The sequence below is a fragment of the Micropterus dolomieu genome, linkage group LG10 (assembly GCF_021292245.1).
Source record: "Micropterus dolomieu isolate WLL.071019.BEF.003 ecotype Adirondacks linkage group LG10, ASM2129224v1, whole genome shotgun sequence".
NCBI lineage: Eukaryota > Metazoa > Chordata > Actinopteri > Centrarchiformes > Centrarchidae > Micropterus > Micropterus dolomieu.
Window position 1 is genome coordinate 13,956,806 of NC_060159.1, and position 22,971 is coordinate 13,979,776.

General features: G+C 39.5%; 1 protein-coding gene across 1 annotated transcript; it reads right to left on the reverse strand.

Annotated features, from left to right (window-relative positions):
• Positions 1–7,147: 7,147 nt before the first annotated feature.
• LOC123978183 (transforming growth factor beta-3 proprotein-like) lies at positions 7,148–19,924 on the reverse strand. Its single transcript, XM_046061341.1, has 7 exons — positions 19,147–19,924; positions 14,549–14,712; positions 11,720–11,849; positions 11,415–11,522; positions 10,849–11,014; positions 10,513–10,666; positions 7,148–9,231 (listed from the first exon to the last, which is right to left on the reverse strand). The coding sequence occupies exons 1-7, from the start codon at positions 19,490–19,492 to the stop codon at positions 9,073–9,075; spliced, it is 1,227 nt and encodes a 408-aa protein (XP_045917297.1). The 5' UTR covers positions 19,493–19,924; the 3' UTR covers positions 7,148–9,072.
• Between the last annotated feature and the right edge of the window lie 3,047 nt (positions 19,925–22,971).

Here is a 22,971-nt window from a genome sequence, read left to right on the forward strand (position 1 = left end):
AGGCATTTTGTTTCACAGGAAACACCTTCATAAAACAAAAGAAGATGAACACTCGCAGTTGACCTCCTTGTGAGGCTATTTCCATCAAAACCATCAGTGGCTGTATTTAATAGTGCAGCTTGCCAGGTCCAAATCTTATTGTGGTGTGTTGGAGCATGTAGTGGGAATGTGAGAGGAGACTGCCTATTAGTTTTTGTTTACAGTGACGACAGGATGTGGCTTGAAAACTATGCAATGTTTGTTTAAATATCATAGCGACTTGTGGATTATGAATCCTGCATCAGCAAACCAAAGCATCACTCTCACACTGCTCTGGTATCAAGGTGTAAATTATAGAGATGAATCAAGATTGTAGATGGATGTAGACAAGCCGCTGTTACTGAGGTAAACCTGCTAAAAACTATAATGTATGTAAAGGATTTCACTTTTTCAGATCTGCTAGCTTGATACTACATTTCCTAGCCAAAATACCATATTCTTTTTCTTTATGTTTTTTTTATTAAATGAGGATTTTCTACTGATTGCAAAGCAAGGATTCACTGAGTTGGATGTTAAGTGTAAATCATAAGCTAGCAAGTAATTCCTGCTGCTGTTTAATGAGCTACATCACGTGGCAATTGACATCACACTGTGTTGGTCAGAAGAGGCATGTTAATGCAAGTTTTCTCAAAGCCTGTGTCATAATTCATTTCAGACTAGCATTTGGAGACTATCCAATGTCGATGTGAATGTGTTCAAAAACGGCAGCATAGCTTGAGATAAAGCCTCTCCTAACACAATGGTCACTGTCAAAAAGGTATATCCCTAAATATAAAAATATATACTTCATAATCAATGAATTAAAAGATATATGCAGTATATGTATACACAGTATATTTCAGTTCTACTGTACACCATGTTAACTTTATTCCTATTTTCAGTGCATTTATTCATTTTTATTACTTGTACACATGGACCCTATATGTATACCTTTACGTATAAAGGCCCAAACACAAACATAGCCTATACACATATAAGTACAAACCTCCATGGAGAATTTCAGGCCTACTGTACATTACAACACACACAAACATATTGTGTGAGACATAGAGCAGCGAGTTGCCTATGGAGCGCTGCCAGCCAAAGGAGTCATGAGGTCTCATGCAGATTAATGTGGAGGCACAAACCAAACATGTTTCTCATTGACTTTGTGGATGAACAGCATGTCTTTGCTTCTGCTGGTTACTTGGCAGCGCCGAGGCTGAAATATCTTGTTACTAATAGAAGAGTAATTACAGCGCTATTAGAGATGTACAAATTGTACTTTTTCCACTTTTGTTGAGTAATGTTGGCATCGAGCTGCGTATGTTAATGGACAAAAGTCCAATGGTGCAGTTCCCTGTATCCACAAGTGACTGATGGTAATGTCACGTTTGAAGCAGCTGGACATTTGAACAGTTAAGTTATTGTTAAATCTGAAATACTTTTCTTCACTTCAGTACACATTTCAGTTTGTTGTTTTTGTCAAACTGTACCAGACCAAAGATGCTTTCTGATTGCATTTCAATGGCTCATCATCACTGGTGGCCTGATGCCTGAACAACACATTATTGTTCACCTATACTTATTTAAAGACCAAATCCTTGATTGGTGTAACAGCTTCTGTTAAAAAAAATCTTTAGTCCAATTACAACCCATGTAGTTGAATGTATGGAGTCTGAAGGTACATGTAGACCATGACAGTTTGGCCACAGAGGACACTTTACACTAACTTCAACTGCAGCTGGAGACTATTATGCATATTATATTAGGTTTTATTACAAAGGCGTAGAGCATAGAGTGGTAAAAACCTCTGCTGTAGACACCTGTTTAAAGATTTTTTAGGAAATACCTGGTTTTCATTTGTTCAGTTATATTTCAAACTCCACAGTATATGAAACACCTGCAGACTTTCGTTTCTATGGACGAACTTTAAGTGCAATCCATTTTAATGATCCGGAACTACACACAGTACAGCACTGTATACCTGTGTTTGGACTGGTATTTCCAGCATAAGTTTAAGGCAAGGTCGTGTGATGAAAGTGAGATCACGAAAGACTTTTATTTTCAGCATTTCTTACATCTGCTGGGGCCTCTTGCTGCTCATTGACTTGGTGACTGTAAGCTTTGTATTCCTTAGCCTTTATCCAAGTGGTATAAATCTCTTCTTTGTGGAGAAACCGCTGCATAGCTGTTTTTACCAGTTTGATCCCCAGTAACTGTGAGAACATACAGTATGCCCAGACAGGCAGAAAGATAATAAACTTAGCAAAACCACTTAAGTCCTCATTTTGGAGCTTGTGCAGGAGAAAGCGCCCTGCTGAGACTGTCTCCATTACCTTTTTGAGTGGCAGCAGCTGTATTAGAGGCTGTTAAGCATATGACCTCCCTCATCAATCTCGTTTGCACTTCTGGGATGAGTTTTAGTGGGGAGGGGGGAAGCTGGTGTTACCATTACCTAGAGGGTAATCTAACGAGAATAACTGCTCAGGTGTCCATATGATTTAAGATTCTCCTTTTCTCACAACCCATATATGTGCATGTGCGAGCACAGAAACACACCGGCCCAGCTGAACACACATAGTGTGCATACAGGATGCCTTAAATGCCACACAGACGTCCTGCTTTATCCGCAGTCCTCATGTTTCTCTGAGAGTTTATATAGTAGTAGGTAAAGCATCAGGGCCTATAACTTGATGTAAACGGAGAAGGTGTTTACAGCTACAGAGACAAAATAAACAACCAAGTGGAAATCTAAACCCCACTGCTAAAACAAAGTACTCCCTTTTATCCTTTTATTGTCAGGATGTTGTACAGTTTGACTGTTTGTGTATGTGACTTTGTCTTCCTGTGTGTCACATGATGTGAGCACTGATATTTTTTATAGGATTTCTTCAGGATTATTTAAAGATTGTAAGCTGTTAAAGGGGTTCACTGTCATCCTACATGTGGTTTGGTTCGGGCAACAAAAACATTTCACATAAGGTTAGGAAAAGATGGTGTTTTCATTTAAATGTTGAAAAAGCAATATAAATATAAATCTGAAGGGTCACCAGATGATTAAAGAGATAATAAAAGACTTTTGTGTAACAATGGCTTTTGTGTAAAATACTGTATACTTTTACTGTTTGCACCTAATGTCCAGGCCGTAAGGGGTTGCAAGTAGACATGATTAGTTTTAAGAGATCACAAACCAAACATGGTTAATTGTTTGGTCTATAAATGGTGAAAAAACAGTGGAAAATAATACAATATACAGATGGGCAACAAATTTAAAGGAAAAAAACTATTTAAAGTGTCTTAGTAAGGACAGTAATGCTGCGTTTCAATTACACATGGGAATTCAGAATTTCCAAGTCAGAAATTTCAAGAGGAACGCCCCCTTAAGTCGGTTTTTCGACTCAGAAAGTTTGGAGAATCTCACCAACCTCGACCTCAAAATCTAAGATGGCTGCTCCCGGGAATCATCAGTAGTGAAAGCTTTAGTAATTTACTGTTTATCTCACTTCTGTCTTATTTGTATCTCGTTAAGATCAGCCATACACACAGTCCTGTTCAACTTTTATCTGCAGACATGTTGCTACGGTGTTTGTATGTGCAAAGTAATACGTTGTTATTAATTGGTGATGCTAACAATGGCCAAAGGCATCAGTCTTGGTTTTCCGACTTAAATCTGTTGCTCTACTGGAACGCCGTCAACTCGGGTGTGATGTCATTCCCAGCACAGACCTCCGACTTCCGAGGTAAATGCAACGCACCATAAGTAAGAAACTACAAAAAATATTCCCTCATCTGTTGTTGATGATGGTGGTGCTCCTCAAAGTCCGCTAGCCAGTCTGTTCTGTGTGTCCACTGAAAAAAAATCTGGTGTTTGTACACAGCTCTCACTCTGTAAATGGGAAACAAGCTAAGTGGATCAAGCCACTTTTCTAGGCATTTGTGTGTTTGGTAAAAGTCATAAAATCAGTGTGAACTTATTCAGTAATATAATGTTTGTAATATAGCAAAATATATATCTAAAGTTTGCTAACATTAGAGAACATCAGCCACCAAAAGCTGCTGGTCATACCAGACCGAGTAAGCTCCTAAGGGGGCATTCAAACTGAAGACAGCCCTGTGTTACAACAGCACAGGGGGCTGCTTTGGTGGGGACGTGTTGTTTAAGGTACTGGTGAGACAATAAAATACGATCCAAGAAGAAGTTCAGTTTGAGTGACAGATCAATGCTTTTAAAAGCTTATCAGATCTGATCAGATCACAACGGTTTGTGATTTTGTAACTCTATGGCAACTATCTACTAACTATAGCTTTTATCTTTCGTCAAAAAGATTGTGAGGTAAACAGTAGAAAAATACAGCATTCACGTTACAAAGTGAATCCACCAGGAATGCGTGATCACATATTTAATTCGCCCACCTCTGGTGTTCTGCCAATTGGCTCAAATTAAATGAATGAGAGGATAGCCCAAGTCGGTCTGAACGCTGCCTTAGCATATTGAATTGAGCAAGGATGTGTTTCCATTCTTTCAAAAGTTACATTACATTACATACACACGGTTTCTGTCATCTTATTTACCAATCTTTTTATTTATTTTTTACTTCACTAAACCAGCAGTCCTTGTAATTCAAACTTGAGAACTTGGCTCTTGTCTTCCCAGAGTAATAAACTGTACACAATGTTGCATCCTGATTTAAAGGGTGTGCAAATTATAATCTCACACTGTCTCGGTCTCTCTCCCTTTCTCACACAGTCTCTATTTTCCCTCCCTCTCTCCACACCATCCCTCTATTATTGGAATACTGTCACGGAAACACACACTCTGCTGTAATATAATGCTGTAGTTTGATCCAGACCTCCCATTCATTTGTTTAGCTATAAAGGTCTATGAAGTTGATATGTGTTTACATATTTGTTCACCCCTTCACTCTTTTCCAGTAACTATGGCTGCTGGCTTGACTTGTATATGTATGTGTGTGTATGCTGAATTACACAACTCTTTCCACCCTGGGTCCTGAGAACTGGTCTGATGTGACCTGATGATTTTATTGCTGCAACAGTCCTTTTGAGGACTCTCTCTCTCTCTCTGTCACACACACACACACACACACACATACTTATACACACACACATACTAACTTTCCCTCTCTGTCTTTCACTTCCCCCTCTCAATTTTTTTCTCCCTCCACATCTGTTAATCTGCTCAGGGAATAGCAGCAGACAGTTTTCCAAACCTCTGTGCATTTACGTGTCATGCAATTCATCATTGGTAAGTCTTGGAAGAGCACACGTTCTGAGAAAGTCGGAATCCAAACCAGAAATGGACCCTGAACTCGAATCAGATTATGGCTTCCTCATCCAGTAGCCGGGAGCTGGAAATAGGTTTATTGCAGGTTTGGGGTTGAGGTGGTCAGCTTTCCATCATAAAGGGCAAACAATGTTCTTATCTGCATCTTTAAACCATCCTTGATTATCCCTCTGCTACAAATGAAAGTCCAGACTCATCTGAATCAAGAAGATACTCTTATCATATTTGTCATGTTGCTCAGCGTGCCTTGTGTGTTTGACCAGTTTGACCTAAAACACCTTGATAGAACCAAACGCCGAATCATCGAGACAGCAACTCTTGTCTCCCATTTGATGAGCACGTCCCATCCCTGCAGCGTAAGCTTTATTGTATGTCTCTCACTGTTTGTGTGGTGTTCTGCTGAACAATGCGGCAAGCCGCTATGTGAGCCAAAATGACTCCTTGCATGAATAGAAAGACCAAAGCCAAGCTACAGCCTCTGAAAGGCCTCGCCATCGCTAACCCCTCAGCCTGCTTCTATTACACTGACATGGGAAAAGATACTCTGGAAAATTCAGCTATATTGTTTTACACTTACTGCATTTAGTTGTGCAATATTGCATTTACTGACCTGAAGAAGTCAACAGTGAAATGGAGTTGCAGAGCAGTTGGTGTATGTGATACTGAACCCGTGAGAGCCTTGCTGGGTTGTATTACTTAAATGTCTCTAGCAGGGACTAATGGTCTAAGATGTAACTATTTGACATGACCTCTGCTGGCTTTTGCTGAAGGTTAAAAGTCAATCACGCATAGGGCATAGCTGCTCTTTACCAGTAATGTGTGTTTGTTAGTACAGGGCTATCTGCAAAGCCATTAAATCCCCAACCCCTGTTTCTAGACCTCGTCATGCCCTCTGGTCTTTGTGTTCACATCATGGTTCATCTCTAATTGATTGTGACAGGGAACAATAACGGGCACACAGAGAAAGGGAATTCTCTCTGGCTACTTGTCAGTCCATATTAGCTCAACCCAACATCCCTCAAATCTGTGCGGCTGGTTGCCAGTCCAACAGTCTTTATAATGTGTAAATAATGGCTTAATTAATTAAACATTTAGTAATGCTATAAAGATCATTAATAAGAAATGAATAAGAGCAACTTTTGGAGTCTCACTGGCTTTTTGATTCCAAAAGAGGTCAACAAGTTTGCCAATTTTAATTGAGTAATTTATGATTGAAGCATAATGGGTTAGGGTTAGGGTCAGTTTAGCTTCAAATCATAATGCATTTTGATCCAGATAGCTCTGCATCTCTTTTTCACAAGGTCAAAAGTCCATTAGAGTGGTCTTTATGATGAATTTAAGAGCTAAAAAAAACAAAGTGTCATGCTGGAGGAGCATAAACACCTAAGCTGTTACCAAATGTACAATATGTTTCTCAGGATTCAGTGTGATTGATATATTTTATGAAAAATAAGAGAATAAAGAGATGTCTGCACATTAATATGTACTGAAAAGAAGAGTAATAGCTTTTTGCCTGGGAAAGCTGTTAAGCAACAATCCCTGAGAAAGAGAGGTTGAATTTATTACTCTGGTAGAAAAAAGCCTCTGCATATGCCTGCAGGAAACAGGTGGGACTGGTGAGATTCGGGTAAGAAAAATTATGTTTGTATGGAACCAAAACATTATGAGAAAATAGCATTTTAAATGGCATTTCAACATGGCAGACAAGACCAGTGGGCAAATTCATCATTTTTGGAGTTAAATGTTTTTACAGATCTATCACATTTGATTATTTAATAAACGCAATGCAAGTGATTCTTAAGATTTAAAAAGGGATCATACAGGTTTTGCATGTTAAATTTTTAATAATAATCACGATCAACAAGTCAATCAAACAATATTACTGACACAAAACGTTGCCTAAATGTCACCTAAAGGCAATCCAAGAAGGGTTGAAGGGCAACTGCACTTGGATGAAAATCGTTTCGCCTCTCCCCAAGAGGCTTCTTCAAGAACACAACTGAACTGAAGAAGCCTCTTGGAAGTATCTTCAACCAAGTCCAGTTGCCCTTGATTCAACCCTCCTTGGATAACTATGACCTGGATGACTGATAATCTTCACAGACATCTAAAGATGACTCTGACTGGGCGAATGTCTAACAGTACAGGGATTTAGAATCATTCTCTTGACTGAAAAAAAATTTGGTCGAACTGTACATCCAGCCACCGTCATGACTCCCCCTCTTAATTTTCATGTTCCATTAGGGCTTCACACTGTAAAAGAGCACCAAAATAAACAGAGACAGAGCAGAGGGAATGAAAGACTGCAGTGTTTTGGGAACACCAGGGTCCTGACTACACATGCGATTCCTTGTCAGCTGGCTGGAGTGAAGGGTGACAGGTGAGTTGACAGGAGAATAGGATAAAAAAGAAGTTGACAGCTACATTTTAAAGTACATGACATTGCCTGTTATTGCCGGAGAAAAGTGCTTCTGGGGATAGTCGCCTTTTTATAATAACAATAAGACTTTAGTCAAACATATACTGGATCACATGGTCAAACTAAACTTTGTATGTGGACAAAAAAGCTGCACATTCTTCTAAATTACAATAAAATATAACAGTACCCACAGTTTAACATAAAGGTGTTTGCACCATGGACAATGGAAATACAAGTCAATATTTATCCCAGTTAGTGAAACAATCAGTATTTGACCAGTTGCATAACAGACCAAATCTGCTATTAATGTAAAAGAAATCTCATAAAAACCTGTTGCATAACATGTGTTCCTTTCCAGTATATTCTTTGATGTCCCAGAAATAATTTGAACCTGTTAGGGATGAGGACTTCCAGTGAATGGCAGTGTGCTCATGGCTAGTTTCCATCACAGTTCTTCCCTTCCATACAGGTCCCCTCTTCTTCGCCTTCCATCCATTCTAATAGATGCACCACATAAAAAAAAGGCCATTGCTGCTCGCTGGCCAAAAAAAAGAAAAGCTTGGCTCGACTTCTTTGTTCATTCACTTTCCATTGCAAATCCAACAGGCATTCTCTCAGCTCTCCTTTTCCCTGACCACAGCTATGGCTTTGGATACAGCAGCAAGTCTGCCCTTTCTCCTTTTGTGTTTGAAGATAATGTCCACTGTTTGAAGGGAAGGGAACTTAAGTTCAAGGTAAAAATCCAGCCTGAAAGGACTCTTCACCCACTCAAGAGGTCTGTATTTGTGACTATTAACAATATCACCCCAAGGCCAGTAACAGTAAAGCTGCTTTGGCAATGTAGAGACTGTAACTTTGTGGAATATTTGCAGAAAATATACCACAAAGTAAGTCTCTTTCGTTCACTGTCCACAAAGCAGCTTCGGGTCAGTTTTTCTCTTTCTCACAGACTGATTTGTACGGGGCTTTCTGCAATCTAGCTTTAGGAGTTTGTTGTCCACCTTCACAAATATCAACAAGGAAAGATTGTTTAAGATCATATTGCAAGATGAAGTTTGGGTTAGACTTTTTAAGATGAAAATAACTACTTGTCATCCATAAGTGACTGAGTAGGAGGGTGAAAAATAAAATGCAAAATAATGGTAAAAAAAAAGATGATCTCAAGTTTTAAAGAAAACCTGCATCCTCCAGAGTGGTGTTCAGATCTAAGCCAAGAGGCCACAGGGTCAGTTTAAGTATTTGTCACAGCTAAGAGTCCAAAAGTCAATGAGCATGGGTTTCGTCAGTACCTTGTAAAATCCTGCCATACTACCTCGCCTTTCATGTCTTCTCAGCTACACTTGCAAGACTTGACAATCATGTTGGAGAGCTGCTCTACTTTGGGGGTTCGTCCAGAGTAGTAGAGTATAGTGAGGGGTTCCAGGTCTTGAGGGACACAGCAAGGGGAGGCCGATGCCTCTGGATTCAGAGTGTTGTACAGGCTCAGCAGCTATTGAAAAGCACACAGGAGAGATATAACTCAATTTCAAATAGGATTTATAGTTGTGGACACAGGTGTAGAAACAAAATAAAACAACAAAATAAAAGAGGCTAAAAGTTAACATCAACAATCAACCTCATACTAAACAGTTTACAATGAGGTCTGGGGATCATCCAGACTGACCGGTATATAATGTGTCTATGTCTAATGGTGCGTTCCATTTGACATGGGAAGTCAGAAATTTCAAAGGGAACGCCCCCTAAAGTCAGATTTCCAACTTGAAAAGTCGCGAGAACCGCACTACCCCGACTTTGTGATCCAAGATGGCTGCTCCAAGTACCAACAGTTTGTGAAAGCTGTAGTTTATACTGTTTATTAGCGCTTCTGTGTAATTGTGTCTCATAGAAATATTTGTACAGAAAGTTCTGTCCAACGGCTGTCTGTGGGCATGTTGCTACAGTGTTTAGTATGAGTATACAGCACAATGTGTTTGTTTTATCAACCGGATTAACAATAGGTAATAGGTAATCTCGTTTTTTGGTAACACATCATGCTGCTGCCAGTGTCTTTTTCGGGTCGGCCGAATTTTGGATCGAGTCCTATTATCATTGGGTCCATTGGGTCTTTCTTTTTTTTGTAAATTAATTTATGCATGTCAGGTTCAGGCTTTTCACCGGTCTGTCGAGTAATATGTAGCTGCAGTACCGAAGGCTGCAGTTTCAGGACCCCAATCCTAGGACTGGAACTGAATTTCTAGAAACCTTGTTTATTATGGTACTGCAAGCTCGCTGGCTGGCTAGCTAGCTATGTTACTCTTGACAGCCCCCTGAAGCCACTTACCCTACCACAACTATCACCGAGTGTGTGCCTAAACCAAAGTTATTGATTATATGCATGTTGACCAGTTAACCCTACAGCTGCGTTAACCGGTCAACGTGCTAGCAGACAGGGTTAACCTCCTTCGTGTTGCTGTGCATTACCACCTCCACTAGATGGCGCTGTCACAAAACAACTACGGTCCATGAACTGTGGTCCCAGGATTGCGGGGGTCCTGAAAATGCAGCCTCCGGTACTGCAGCTATATAATATTGGGTCTGTCTCAGATTGAGTCAACAGTGTTGGTCCTGTCAAGACCTCTAGGTGGAGGCAGAGGTGGATATCTCAGAATCTGCACAAATAAAACTTGAACTGACTGCATGGCTGTTTACCATTAGAAGTAAATGAGAATTTCACTGTGGGAAAGTCTCTCACAAACTCTCCTGTTAGGTTTCTCTGTTGGGTCCTTCTTACCGAGCTGTGTGTTGTGTCTGAGCTCCTCAGGTAAGGGCAGGGCCCGGAGCAGTAGTTGGCATCGTAACCACTGGGCTCATGGATCCACTTCCAGTCCAAGTCACGCCGGAAATCAATGTGGAGCCGCCGAACACAGCAGCTTTCCTCCGTGTTTCTGTGAGGAGGATGCAGAACAATAGTGTAATCAGTACCCAAATACATTTTTGTAATGGTGCTCCTAATATTTAATAGCTTGCTAATAGCACAAATTGATGACGAATTTGATTAACTGACTCAAAGAATAAAAGTACTAGCAACTATTGCTAAACATGATAAAGAAGATAAGGTATCCCTTACGAGAAACAGTAGTTTGTGTCCAGCCCTCTCTTGCGTCGGCGTGTGGACTGAGTGTCCAGGCGGTGGGGTGGGATCATCATGAGGATAAGGTGAGGCATGAACTGATCCTTTTTCTTCTTCAGGTGATCCAGATCCAAGCGACTGTGCTCCTCATCTCCATCCACGCCTTAATTATAGACATGATTGAGGTGCACTTAAACCAACTACTTAGTGGCTTTTTTCCTTCTGAGCATGCAATTTGCGAAATTAGTAACTATGAAACTGTCATCCCTGTAATTATTTTACACAATGGACAAATTAAAACTCTATGAAAAAAGATACTAAGAAAAAACTGCCTTTGTGTCTCACATGTTGTTTTTTGAAAGCAATAATGTTTATTCTTAGCGCTCTGAGTCAAAGGTTGAATAAGACAGAGGTTCATCTTCAATATAAAGAAAATTAATCTTGTAAATTGAAGGACTATGGACTATCTGAACTGATATGAGGTAAGGAAAGAAGACACCAATATTTACAGACATTAGAACAAAAGAGCAACTAACATTTGACAAAATATTGCTGAAGCCCACCTTTAAACTTCACCTCCAGCACCTCGTTCTCATTGTCAATGATGTCGCCATTTGGGTTAAAAGTGTGGCAGGGACAGTGCACACTGATTTCCAACCCCATATTAGTTCCTGATGGCAAACAATTATGGACAAGTGGATTGTCAAAAAAACATTTTTTCTAGAAAACAAGCCCAAATCAACAGTCTCCCTCTTTAAAACTCAATTGTAAGAGAAATGCAAGTCACGTTTCTGAGTTCAAACATGGGATGATCATTAGGTTTAATGAAAACTTTGAGACAGAACAAATACAATGACCTCAGTCTCACCTCTGTTCATCAGCCATTCCCGCACTGTTTCAGTCACATCAAATGAGACCCACTCTGGAGTACCTTTGGTCAGCACGTTCTTGGCTCCAATGTAGCGTTGTTTCCTGATGTGTTCGTTTGGCCTCACAATCTGCAAAACAATAATAAACTTTCATTCTGAAAAGTTCTTTCTCAGTACTGAACAGCTTCAACAAAATAACATGTACAAATGCATTATAGAAAATAAGTAAATAAAATATATGTGACATTAGATTCATTAAGGTGACTAAACAAGACTTAAGAGTCTACAGCCATGCGGCTCTGTGAGGCCGTAGCTAAATGCTAATGTCATTATGCTAAAATGCTGATATTTAGTATTTATAATGTTTACCATGTTCACCATCTTAGTTTAGTGTGTTAGCATGCTAACATTTTCTAATTAGCACTAAACACAAACTACAGTCAATAGTTTAGCAGATATTTGGTCACAAATTAAAGTATTGGGAGACTTAAAACTTAGATCTGATGGTGGTACTAAATGAAACGTGAACGTAGTATGAAAATTTTCAATCAGATAGTATCAGATAGTATTTTAGTCTGGACCAAAGGGTTGGACCAACCAACATTAATACAGACATTGTTCCCTTGAAAACCCTAAAAATTTGATCCAACATAAATAAGAGGGCATTTCACCATACAACTTCAATTAAAAGCTCAGGCTTTTATTTGCTTCAATGAGTGATCTCACCCTGCAAATGTGACAGGCCTTTAACCTTTCGTTCAAAACTCAGCAAAGATGGAAAATAGGTTACTATGAAATTGTTTATTTCAACCAGTATGAATATTATTGGTATAAAAATTTGGCTTTTCTTGTCTCACTTGTTTACCATACCAATAAGTCCAGCGTTTCCGTAAACTGAACGATTAAATTGTGGAGAATACATAATTGTATGTGCATTGTATGTGTTTAAGCAGTTTAGAACTAGCTCTAGAGGGCAACCCCGTGGGCTTCAAGTGGTTTATACATCCAGAGAACTTCTATAAAAAACAGACCAGGTGTCTAATTGAGACGTGCGTTTATTTGTCAAAACGTGTAGCCACACCAGGCCAGTAAAAAGGGACGGGCGTCTAATTGGGACTAGGATTTTAATTGAAGTTTTATAGTATGTTGTTCCTTCTAGGTTCATGTAGTGCATTAAATAATAGAGTTTAGTAGTTGTGCATTTTTTGTTTAAAAAGGACCTGCACAACAGTGATCCAGCTCCACAGGTAATTCAATTATTTTGTCTATTAATTAGATCGGTTCTCGGGATTGTTCAGACAACACTTTGACATGTCCCTCAATCACTTGTTAGCTTTGTTGTACCTAATAAGGCGGGATAGTTTACACCTTCATCATTATGATGGGTTAAGCGAATCTGGTGACAGCCCATACCCTACCCACCTTCAACCTGAGCAAAGGACTAATTAGCCAAAATAATGCAAAACACCTTTAATCTGCACTTTTTTTTGTTTCTGGCTTTGGGGTGAAAATATTCCACAACAAGCTGACAGACAAATAGCCTGACATACATACATAGGCTATTAGGAAACCACTGCCAATGTACACATCCAGCAGACATGGAGCAACATTAGCATTCAAGTCACAATTGTGCCAACCTGAAGTCCAATATCTCTCCTGTGGGAAATATCTGTTTAGCTTGCTAGCTATTCTACTTTCTTCACCAGCTAGCTAGTTGCTAGCTTTGTCTGTAGGCTCTATGGCATTTCTTGGACAGGTAGGGCATTGTTAGTTTATCAAAGCTTGTTGAAAACAGCTGCTTGCTGAAAACAAGGTTGTTGAGAGCAGTAATTTAACCATTTTTGTGCCGTAAGACCAAAATAATAAGTTAAAGGCTAAAATCGTTGTGTAACTTAGACTGCAGAGTGGCACGTTATTTCTCTGTGGGTTTGTTACGCTTTTTCACATTACTTCTAGTCTTTTTATTTTTTCACAATATAAAAATAGAGACATTGGGATGTGCCTGTCGTAGTTCAGTGGGAGCAACAGTTACTAAAGTGTAACCGACCTGTGTCTCGTGTCATCCTTTTGTCTCTGGAGTAAAACAGCGTACATTTAAGCTTCCTTATATTTGGATGAAAATTGGGTCAAATATGACATAATTTATTTCTCTGGTAATATTGACCCTACTTGACTCTGCCCTGTATTGCCCTATTGTGTTTGAAACAGCAGTGAAAATGTTTTGCTTTGGTAGATTGAGAGCAGTTGCCTACAGTATCATTCTGTGTTTAATTATATTGTCCTTCTGGGGTTGTCACTGATGTCACTTCTGACCAAGAGTGTCCATATATGGTGTTATTTTTTATTTTTATTTTAATAATAATAATATTTGAATTGCATCCTTAATACCAAGGACATTATGACAGAATAACAGGGATCTGACGAAGACAACTCAGACAGCGTGTTTCATCAGACCAGAGCCCCTTTTTAACAGCTTAATAAACTTTATATAACTCATATATTGTTTTGAGGACTAAATGTTTAAGACCTCTACATAACCAAAATGATCCCTGTTACATAACCAGATCCCTGTCTCTGTTGAGCTTTTTGGCTTTTGTTACACATGCCTGCAACCACAATCTGATTATTTTGTCAATTAGGGCCTGAAATCATGTGGTGGAGAACAACTAACCATCTTATGAAAGAAACGTTCTTGACAGACTAGAATTTAACCATCTAGTAACAAAGATTATGTTAAAGAAAAGAGTATTTGAAGCTCCTTGTTGCCTTGACTGTGAGCTTTGCCTTTGATCTTGGTAGAAGGACAAGGAAACGGTACCTTTACGCACCTGGTAGAGCTCAATCCGCTGTTCATTCCTCTTGGAGCTTGAGTTTGGCACCCTCAGAGCTCGAAACTCTGCTCTGAAAAGGTTGGTCGAGTTCCTTTCCATGGCAGAGACATTGAAGCGGAAAACCTTAGAGGTGATGCCTTTTGGGCAGTAGAGCAGATCGTCTGGGGAGACAGAGAGTAAATTTAAGCTTTACTGAGAGAACAGTCTTAGAAATTCTTATCAGCATCCAAAGCAATACAACCAGTGTATGTCTGAAGATAGACCTCAACTGCTACATCACCTCTGGATAACATCATCACAGGTACCTGCTTTGTAAACTCCATCATGTGAGACATCACTTTTCAAACTTAAAGTAGGTATTCCCTTTTCACAGAAGACACTTTGACTTGTCATTGTAGGAAAAACAAACTCTGTTGTATTCAAGTGTCCCAGTCAGCCATGACAGTGAGCCAGCATGATCAATAGCAGAAACCTGAAACTGAAGCATCTAAATGGAATTCAGCCATCATTCATTTTATTATTTAAACCTGTGCTTTTCTACTGTGATGTGTCAAAGTGTCTTCTATGAAAAAGGCCTATGAATAGTTTTTGTTATTATTATTTTGTCTATTAAATGTCAAATTGTGAAACATGTCTCTACAAATTCAATAAAGCCCAAGATTTTATCAAATTGCTTATTTTGTCGGACCAACAAATACTCATTGTATTTTTAAGACAAAGTAAAGCAACAAATCCTTATAATTAAGAAACTGAAACTTGTACATTTTAGGCATTTTTGCTTGATAAATCATTCAAAATAGTTGTTTCATTATTATTTTTTTTAAATTGATTAACTTACTACTTGTTTCAGCTCTAGTTAAAAACACTCACAGTTTTAGCTTGTCGCCATCAACAACACAATTCTGAAAAATACTTCTCTGGCTCAGTGAGGGAGGAGGTGTGTTTTTGGATCAAACTTCTATCCACTTGATGCCACTGAGTAATTTCAGTCATGCTCCAAAGAGGTACAGTACTTTGTTAAATGAGTTGGCTGCAAATGCATTTATTTTGAACTTTAGATGGCTATGCAGTGGTTACTTATTTCATTTTTTGACATATTGCTTATCGAGTTGAAAGAAAACTATAATTTAATACGAATATAATGGCATGGATGTACAGTAAATGTAAATTTTTTTTTAATACACTAGAAGACTTATAAACCCATTCACATCTAAAATAAGATCTTGGATTTATTGACTCTTTAATAGTGGGCACTAAGTTTATCAGCTCACAGTGAATGATTAGTGTGGATGCCTTCCTTATCAAAATTCCTCAGTGTTTCTTTAACACATTTTGTCTATATTTGGTGGAAATGAAAATGTTGTAATTGAAATAGCAATATTATTGAGCTTAGTATGACTTCACCTCCCTGGTATCTGCGTATCAAAAACCCTGCTATCCTCAGTCCCACTGACAACTTTTTGGACCTAAACCCCTTTCTAACCATGATGACTTCTCCACAAACCCAACCTCATTGACATATGCCAGATTCTGTATGCGTACCATGCTATAAAAGGAAATCTTTCCGACGTTTGCAGTCCAGCTTCTCAATGGAGTCATTTGCCAGTCTTCGAGCAGCTTTCTGCTTCATTTGCACCTGTCACAGATCTGTTTTGGTTCACAGAGCAGCCTCAGATCCGACAAAGGTCAACAGTTTACCTTCAAAAAGCGTCAAAAAGCGAGTGTATGTTTGCCCACATTAAATGAGGGAGAGAGAGTGATTTCACTGGCACAGAGTCAAAAATGTATTCCCCTCCTGTTATACCACAAGGGGCAACGCCCTAAGGTGGCTGTGTCTTCATTACACTGGCTTCACTCAGTCTGTTTCTACCTGATCTTAAAGTAATTACATATTCGCTTTCTTGCTGAATGTTGAGTTGATGAGAACAGTATCACTCTTATATCTGTACTGTAAATATGAAGCTGCAGCCAGTTAGCTAAGCGCAAAGACTGGAGGCAGGGGGAAATAGCCGGCTCTGTCCAAAGGTAACAAAATCAGCATAGCAGCACCTGGTAGGGACAAATACCTTCTTGAGTCCTTCCTAGGAATCATCATCTCGAATGTCAAGTAGAGAGAAAAACATCAACAAATTAGAGTTCCTGAGAGCATTTTTAGGGCCTAATGTGATAATGTGGATTGTCTTCTTCAAAAAGAACAACAGCATCAGTCAACAAGTGCCTCAAAATGATAAATGTTTACATTCAAGTAAACAAAGCCCTCTAACAACTGTAGTAATTATGACAGGAGCATAGAAGGAAGTAATGTGACAATTTTGTAGAGAGGCAAAGTTCATGTTGTGAGGAGGTAGATGGACATCCACAAAACATTTGACCCATTTTAACATACAGTCCATAACAAAAAGGCCTCCCTAATCTTAATGAAGTAGCCATTTCAACCCAAACCTTGATCTTTCTCTAAATTTAACCCAACCTTAACCATAGTGTTGTCAGATCATGATAGGGATTTATTTTTCAACAGGGATTTGTAATGATTTAGGAGACAAATTATGAGGTCCTGCCAATAGGTGCATGAGATCATTAGAAAGTGAAATAATTTCTGTATCCTATGCATAGTTTATTGTGTTAACCTGCTGGTAGGTTATGTCTCTCTATTGTCACATAACTGAAGATAATGGTAGCTGTACCCACCAGAGTAGAATGAGAGTTCAGGACAAAGAATCAATAAAATTGTTCATCTTACCTGCTATTATCTAAAAAGTAGAAATGTTGACTTGCGAGAAACATACACACGCGCACACGTATATGTCGGTTCAGCACTTTTCAGCTAATTACATCAAAATCAGGCATAAAGACCATAAGATTACAATGATCTGGCCTTCACCCAGCTGTTCGAAAAAAGTACACGTAGGCTAATCTGCCTCACATCTTTGAGCCCATCTGCGACTCTGAAACCACCACAGCAACTGGAGGCACCTACTGCCTGGCGTTTGTGTGTCAAAACCATTTTGTGAGATTCAAAACAGAACATTGCTGCGGGAAAACAGGTCTTTTGAGAAACACCTGTTGATTTCAAAGGGACTGTGATGCAATGGTCTTGGCTTTGCTTTAGACCATGAGGCCCTCTCTGGCTCTTCCACACGCACAGCATTTATCCTATTCTACTTTCTCAGTAATCCAAACTCAGTCGAACCACATGCTGTATGAATCTCCCTCAAGTGCTGACACATGTCCCTCTCAGCACAGGTTTTCCACCTCCATTTCATAGCTTTTAATTCTATAGAGGAAATTGTTGTGCCAAATAGAGGTTTAGCACAAATCACCTGGAGTAAAAAAAAATAGTGAACCGAACAGGCCTTTACTGATCTTAGCTTGTTATTAATAAAGCAGTTAAATGTTACCTAATGTTACCTTGAGGCAAAAAAAAATGACGGCACAGTGGAATGATTCAGGTTTAGGAGGGGGGGGGGGGGCAGCTCAGTTTCACACTCAATTTAGTTAAGTTAAACCTGAGCCATTCAGTTAGGTGATCTCATGCTCAAGGGCCACCCGCGTGGGTAATCCACTGGCCAAGACAGACGGTGGGGTCACTATAAGCTCCATCTCAAAGGAGAGGTGGGTGGTACTGATGTGATGGGACCCCATTCCTCCTGTACAGACAGATTCCAGGGGGTAGTGGGATTCCTCTATCCAGACTAACGGGGAGGTCCTTCCATCATCTAACTTTTCCTGTCCGCCTCTGTTAACTTTTCCTACTCCTTCTCCTAAAGGCATCCCCATCCGCCTGGGCAGATGTCCCTCTCATTTGGGTCTGACTGGAAAGGAAGTGGGAACATCTGGGGAGAAGGATAGGATCCATGGAGGAAAAAAAACAAGAGGAGGAAGAGTGGAGTCTAGGAGTAGGAGGAGAGTGACTTTCCTGGAACACTGGTGCACAGTTAAAACAGGTTGGTGTGCACTACAGGAACAAAGCACATCCTCAAAGTGCATAGCAAAGTTCACCGTTCACTTTTACAAAACCTAAAAGAGCTCGGCACGTCGTTGTTCTTTTAAAAGAGAGTGCCTAAGTGTTGTTCACAAATATTTATGTTATAATAATAAATCATTTAGCCTATGTATTGATTTTAAATCCCCCTCCCTTCAAAATCAAAATGTTGCTTACTGTTACTCCACTTGGATGTTTGCGCAGAGTTTGACACTAGAAAACAGTTTCCACATTCATCTGCTGAACTAGTCTGGACGTCAGTCCTTGTCCAGTCTTTGTCCAGTATGCAACTTAAACAAGTGTGACGTGGAAACTGGAAGCCTCCAGCACACATGCACTGAGAATGGACAGTGCTTAGATATGTCTTAAAATATGTCTAGAGGGGATCTTTAATGTGCAGCAGCCCACAAACTCGGTGATAACAAGAGTTGGCTGAACTACAAGCTATACGTACCACTGATATGGAACCTTGCTGTAGTTGTGAGATAGCTGCGCCTGGCTGGTACAGGCTCCTCTTTTAGTGCGTAATTGCGCACTACAGACCCGCTGACTGCTGACATTATAGCGAGAAAATGATGGAAACTTAGCTGCCCTTAAGAACTGTAATACTTACTGCTTTCTGGCGGTCCGTAGACCATGTTGAACTTGTATATCTCTTTGGCATAGTACTCTGTCTCTGTGTTGTCCTGACCGCAACTTTGCTGCCGATCCCTCCTGAGCTCCTCCAGTAGCTCCTTGGTGCTGTTATACAACGCTTGGATTTGATACGGGATTTTACTCGGACCGAGGGACTGTGGGGGGCTTGTCAACCGGAGTTTGCTCAAGATCTGGCCTCGTATCGCCTCGACCCTCTTCCTTTTCACATGATCAATGTCCACGGTGGCACAAGTTGACAGAGATGAGCTCAACGTTGCGCAGTTGAGGAGGAGGACAAACAGCAAAGCCTTACCCAAATGCATCTTTCTCTCTGCATTTGGTTCGCTCGGTAGTTAAAATGTGCAGATTTCCCAGGCGAGGACTGCCAAGGTCAGTGTCAGTTAGCTTCAAATCAAACTGATAAGATAAACTTCCTTGTGAACTAATGAAAAACTCTCTCACTTAATTCGTTTTCTTGTGGCAGTCCTTTTCGTTATCAGCAGAAATCCACGTTTGTGTTCGCCCATTAGACATTACTCAATTCAAAGTCCCGAACAACAGAAACTCTCCCGCATATGACATTCATCCGGCACAAATATATCTGAAGAAACAAACAGACTTTTCTTTTGCATTCTTGTGCTCAATCCAGCAGATTTAAGGGGTCCCACAGCTTGTCATAATTCTCCTGTTCCCTGTCTCATTAAAATCTACTGCCTCTTTATTGTCTCTGAGGAGGCAGACCGCAGGCTGTCAGGTTAACGAGGTAGGCCTATATGCGACTTAGGGCGCTCAGCATGGCCTCACATGTTTTTTATACCACCAGTTTCTGACGTTTGATGGAGGAGGGACCGCAGGCAGCCGGGAGAGCCCACATCATAACAGGGCTCACTGCGACGCAGCAGATATCAATTGGGACATAATAACCATGTAAAATACACTAGGCCAATCATATGATCATTTATATTCTTTATATTATATTACTATATATAAAGTTTCAGCTTCTTCTTTTTTTTTTAGTTTTTTTTTTCTTAAGGCGTCTAAAGTGAAATTAAGATGTGGTCTTTTTATCCTCCTTTGGTGTTTTTTTTTTTACTTGTTAATAGTACCGTCAATTATGATCTTACAGAGATCTCAACTGATGTTACAGTTGATGGCCTGGGTCGTGCACCCTCTCGTGGCGTGTCTTGGTAGCCCACTCGCTGCCTACTGACAGCATCGGAGTTAAGGACATTTTCCTTTTCCTCCTATTGAATTCCTCTGAACGTTATAATCTTGCACATTTTCTTTCAAAAGATAAAAGCGCCACATTTGCTTGTAATTGCCCTCTCATTGGCTGATTCAAGGACAGCTGCTTGAAGGCAAATGTAAGTATGAACTCAAATTTGACCATTGTTGCTCTGTTTTGCTTTAATCTCAACATTGTGTCTTAAACTTGCCTTGAATGAAAGTTCATTTAAAATGAGTATTTGTCTAAAGATATGCTGTGGTAGCAATAACGACAACTGGGTTTATAGATTTACAAAGATAATTTCTGATAACTCACAATTGAGTCCTTTTGTCTGCACTTTTGTTGGAGCATTCTCACAAAGACCCACATAATACATATCCTGCTGTCAGAAGCTACTCTCAAATTACAGAAATCTTTCCAGACTCTTCTCATTCTGGCGACATGATTGCATTACTGTTCAAAAGAACCAAAGTTTCTTCAGTCTGTGCAGATTTTCCCATGCCCTCCGCAAACCACCATCCACACAAAGCCATTTTTCTGCACTGATGTCTGAAGGTTGATTTGCAGGCCCTTAAGTTATTTTATCTTTTTGACCCCCCCCCCCCCTTCACAGTCTCTTTTATCTCTATTCATAGAGCATATCCACATTCTCAGACCTATTTTAGGTCAAAGCTCACTCAACCACTAGAGGCCCCGTACCCAAACATGGGGTCTGGTATTTCACTGTTTCTTTTGCCCACCAGTTTGCATAGCAAGAATGATTTTGTAAAATGTCCAAACTTGGTAAATATTTGGCTTTGAATCATGAATCATATACCCAGGTGCCCAGTGCCTGCATACCAACACATTTTCATTTAGTTAGATAGTTGGAGATAAGGTATATATTTACAAAATTTGTCAGAACAGGTAATTTCTTCCTCAACTCATCACGATTCTTTAAATGAGATGAAAATTCATGTTTCAAACTTAATAATAATTTAGCTCCTCAGTTTCTGTTGCCCTTAATGCTTTGCTCTTTTCTCTTTATTGTTTGAGAATTGGTCTCCAGTAACGTCGCGCCAAGTTCTGACTGAAATGTCTTCATTCATAACTTTGGCTCAGTGATGTGTAAGCGATCCAAACCCACATGGGTGTTTGGCTTTTTTTTTTTTGCATAATCCAAAAATGAGCAGAGAATGATGCATCTTCATAGCCAATGTGAAACTATTTTATGACAAGCACTGACCTTGGTATCCCTCAGCCAACTTCCCACAGTCCTACCTGCCTCTACTTTGTTGCATTGCATTATGGCTTATCTCAAATGTTTGAAAATTTAGGGAGATGAGGAAAATTGTAACACAACACAAAGTAATTTCATATTTTTGCTTTCTCTTACCAAATGTGTGCATGGCACTTTGTGCTCGAGGATAATTTTCTTTTGGTAGACAATTTTCCACTTTCTTTGGCACACCTCAGTGAATATATCTGTAATTAAAGTGGCTTATTTAAATTTAATTCGATAAATTCTAACAGTTTACAGTCTACTGTAAACGGAATATTTGGTTGTTGATAGCATTAAAGAGGTTCTTTCTGTGTCTGTTCTACTGAGGTTTCTGTCTCATCCTTTGGTTTCTGTAATGTTGGCAGTTCTCCATTAAGCCAGCAGATGATGCTGCTTAACAAACAATGACTGTTGTCTATTTCTTTAACCACACACAAGCAAAGAAACTCAACATCTTTAAAATCATTAGAGAATCCTGTAAAATGTACACACAGTTGCCCCTTCATTAGGCACGCCTTTAAAATCTATTGCAAATACAATTACAAAGATAATGTTCAGTCTTGATTGACCCTTGAGGTTTTAATTTAACTACATGTTTTTATTAAGGTAGTAGCTTGCAGCAGGACTGAAGTACCTAATGAAGTGGCCACGCAGTGTATATTTAAAGCTTAAGGACGGTGTCCTACATTCAAGAGTACAGAAATTATACTACAGTGTTTGAACTACATATGTCAATAGCCTAAATCACTGATAAGGAAAAAATCTATATTTTGTGAAATGTCACATTTAGTTTCTATAAAATGAATGAATGAGTCACTTCATTTTCAAATAAACAGAGCGAAAAAGTATCAGCTGACATACTGTAAATTAGAAACCCTACATACAGTGGGTACGGAAAGTATTCAGACCCCTTTAAATTTTTCACTCTTTGTTTCATTGCAGCCATTTTCAAAAAATCAAAAAAGTTCATTTTATTTCTCAGTAATGTACACTCAGCACCCCATCTTGACAGAAAAAAACAGAAATGTAGAAATCTTTGCAAATTTATTAAAAAAGAAAAACTGAAATATCACATGGTCATAAGTATTCAGACCCTTTGCTCAGTATTTAGTAGAAGCACCCTTTTGATCTAATACAGCCATGAGTCGTTTTGGGAAAGATGCAACAAGTTTTTCACATCTGGATTTGGGTATCCTCTGCCATTCCTCCTTGCAGATCCTCTCCAGTTCTGTCAGGTTGGATGGTAAACGTTGGTGGACAGCCATTTTCAGGTCTCTCCAGAGATGCTCAATTGGGTTTAAGTCAGGGCTCTG

Bases quoted from the DNA above. Each gene is read 5' to 3' on its own strand.
- LOC123978183 (XM_046061341.1), bottom strand. From the start codon at position 19,492: ATGCATTTGGGTAAGGCTTTGCTGTTTGTCCTCCTCCTCAACTGCGCA. The intron at 11,523-11,719 runs GTGAGACTGAGG...GTTTGCCATCAG, and splicing joins GGAATGGCTGATGAACAGAG to GAACTAATATGGGGTTGGAA. The intron at 10,667-10,848 runs GTAAGGGATACC...TCCTCCTCACAG, and splicing joins GACACAAACTACTGTTTCTC to AAACACGGAGGAAAGCTGCT.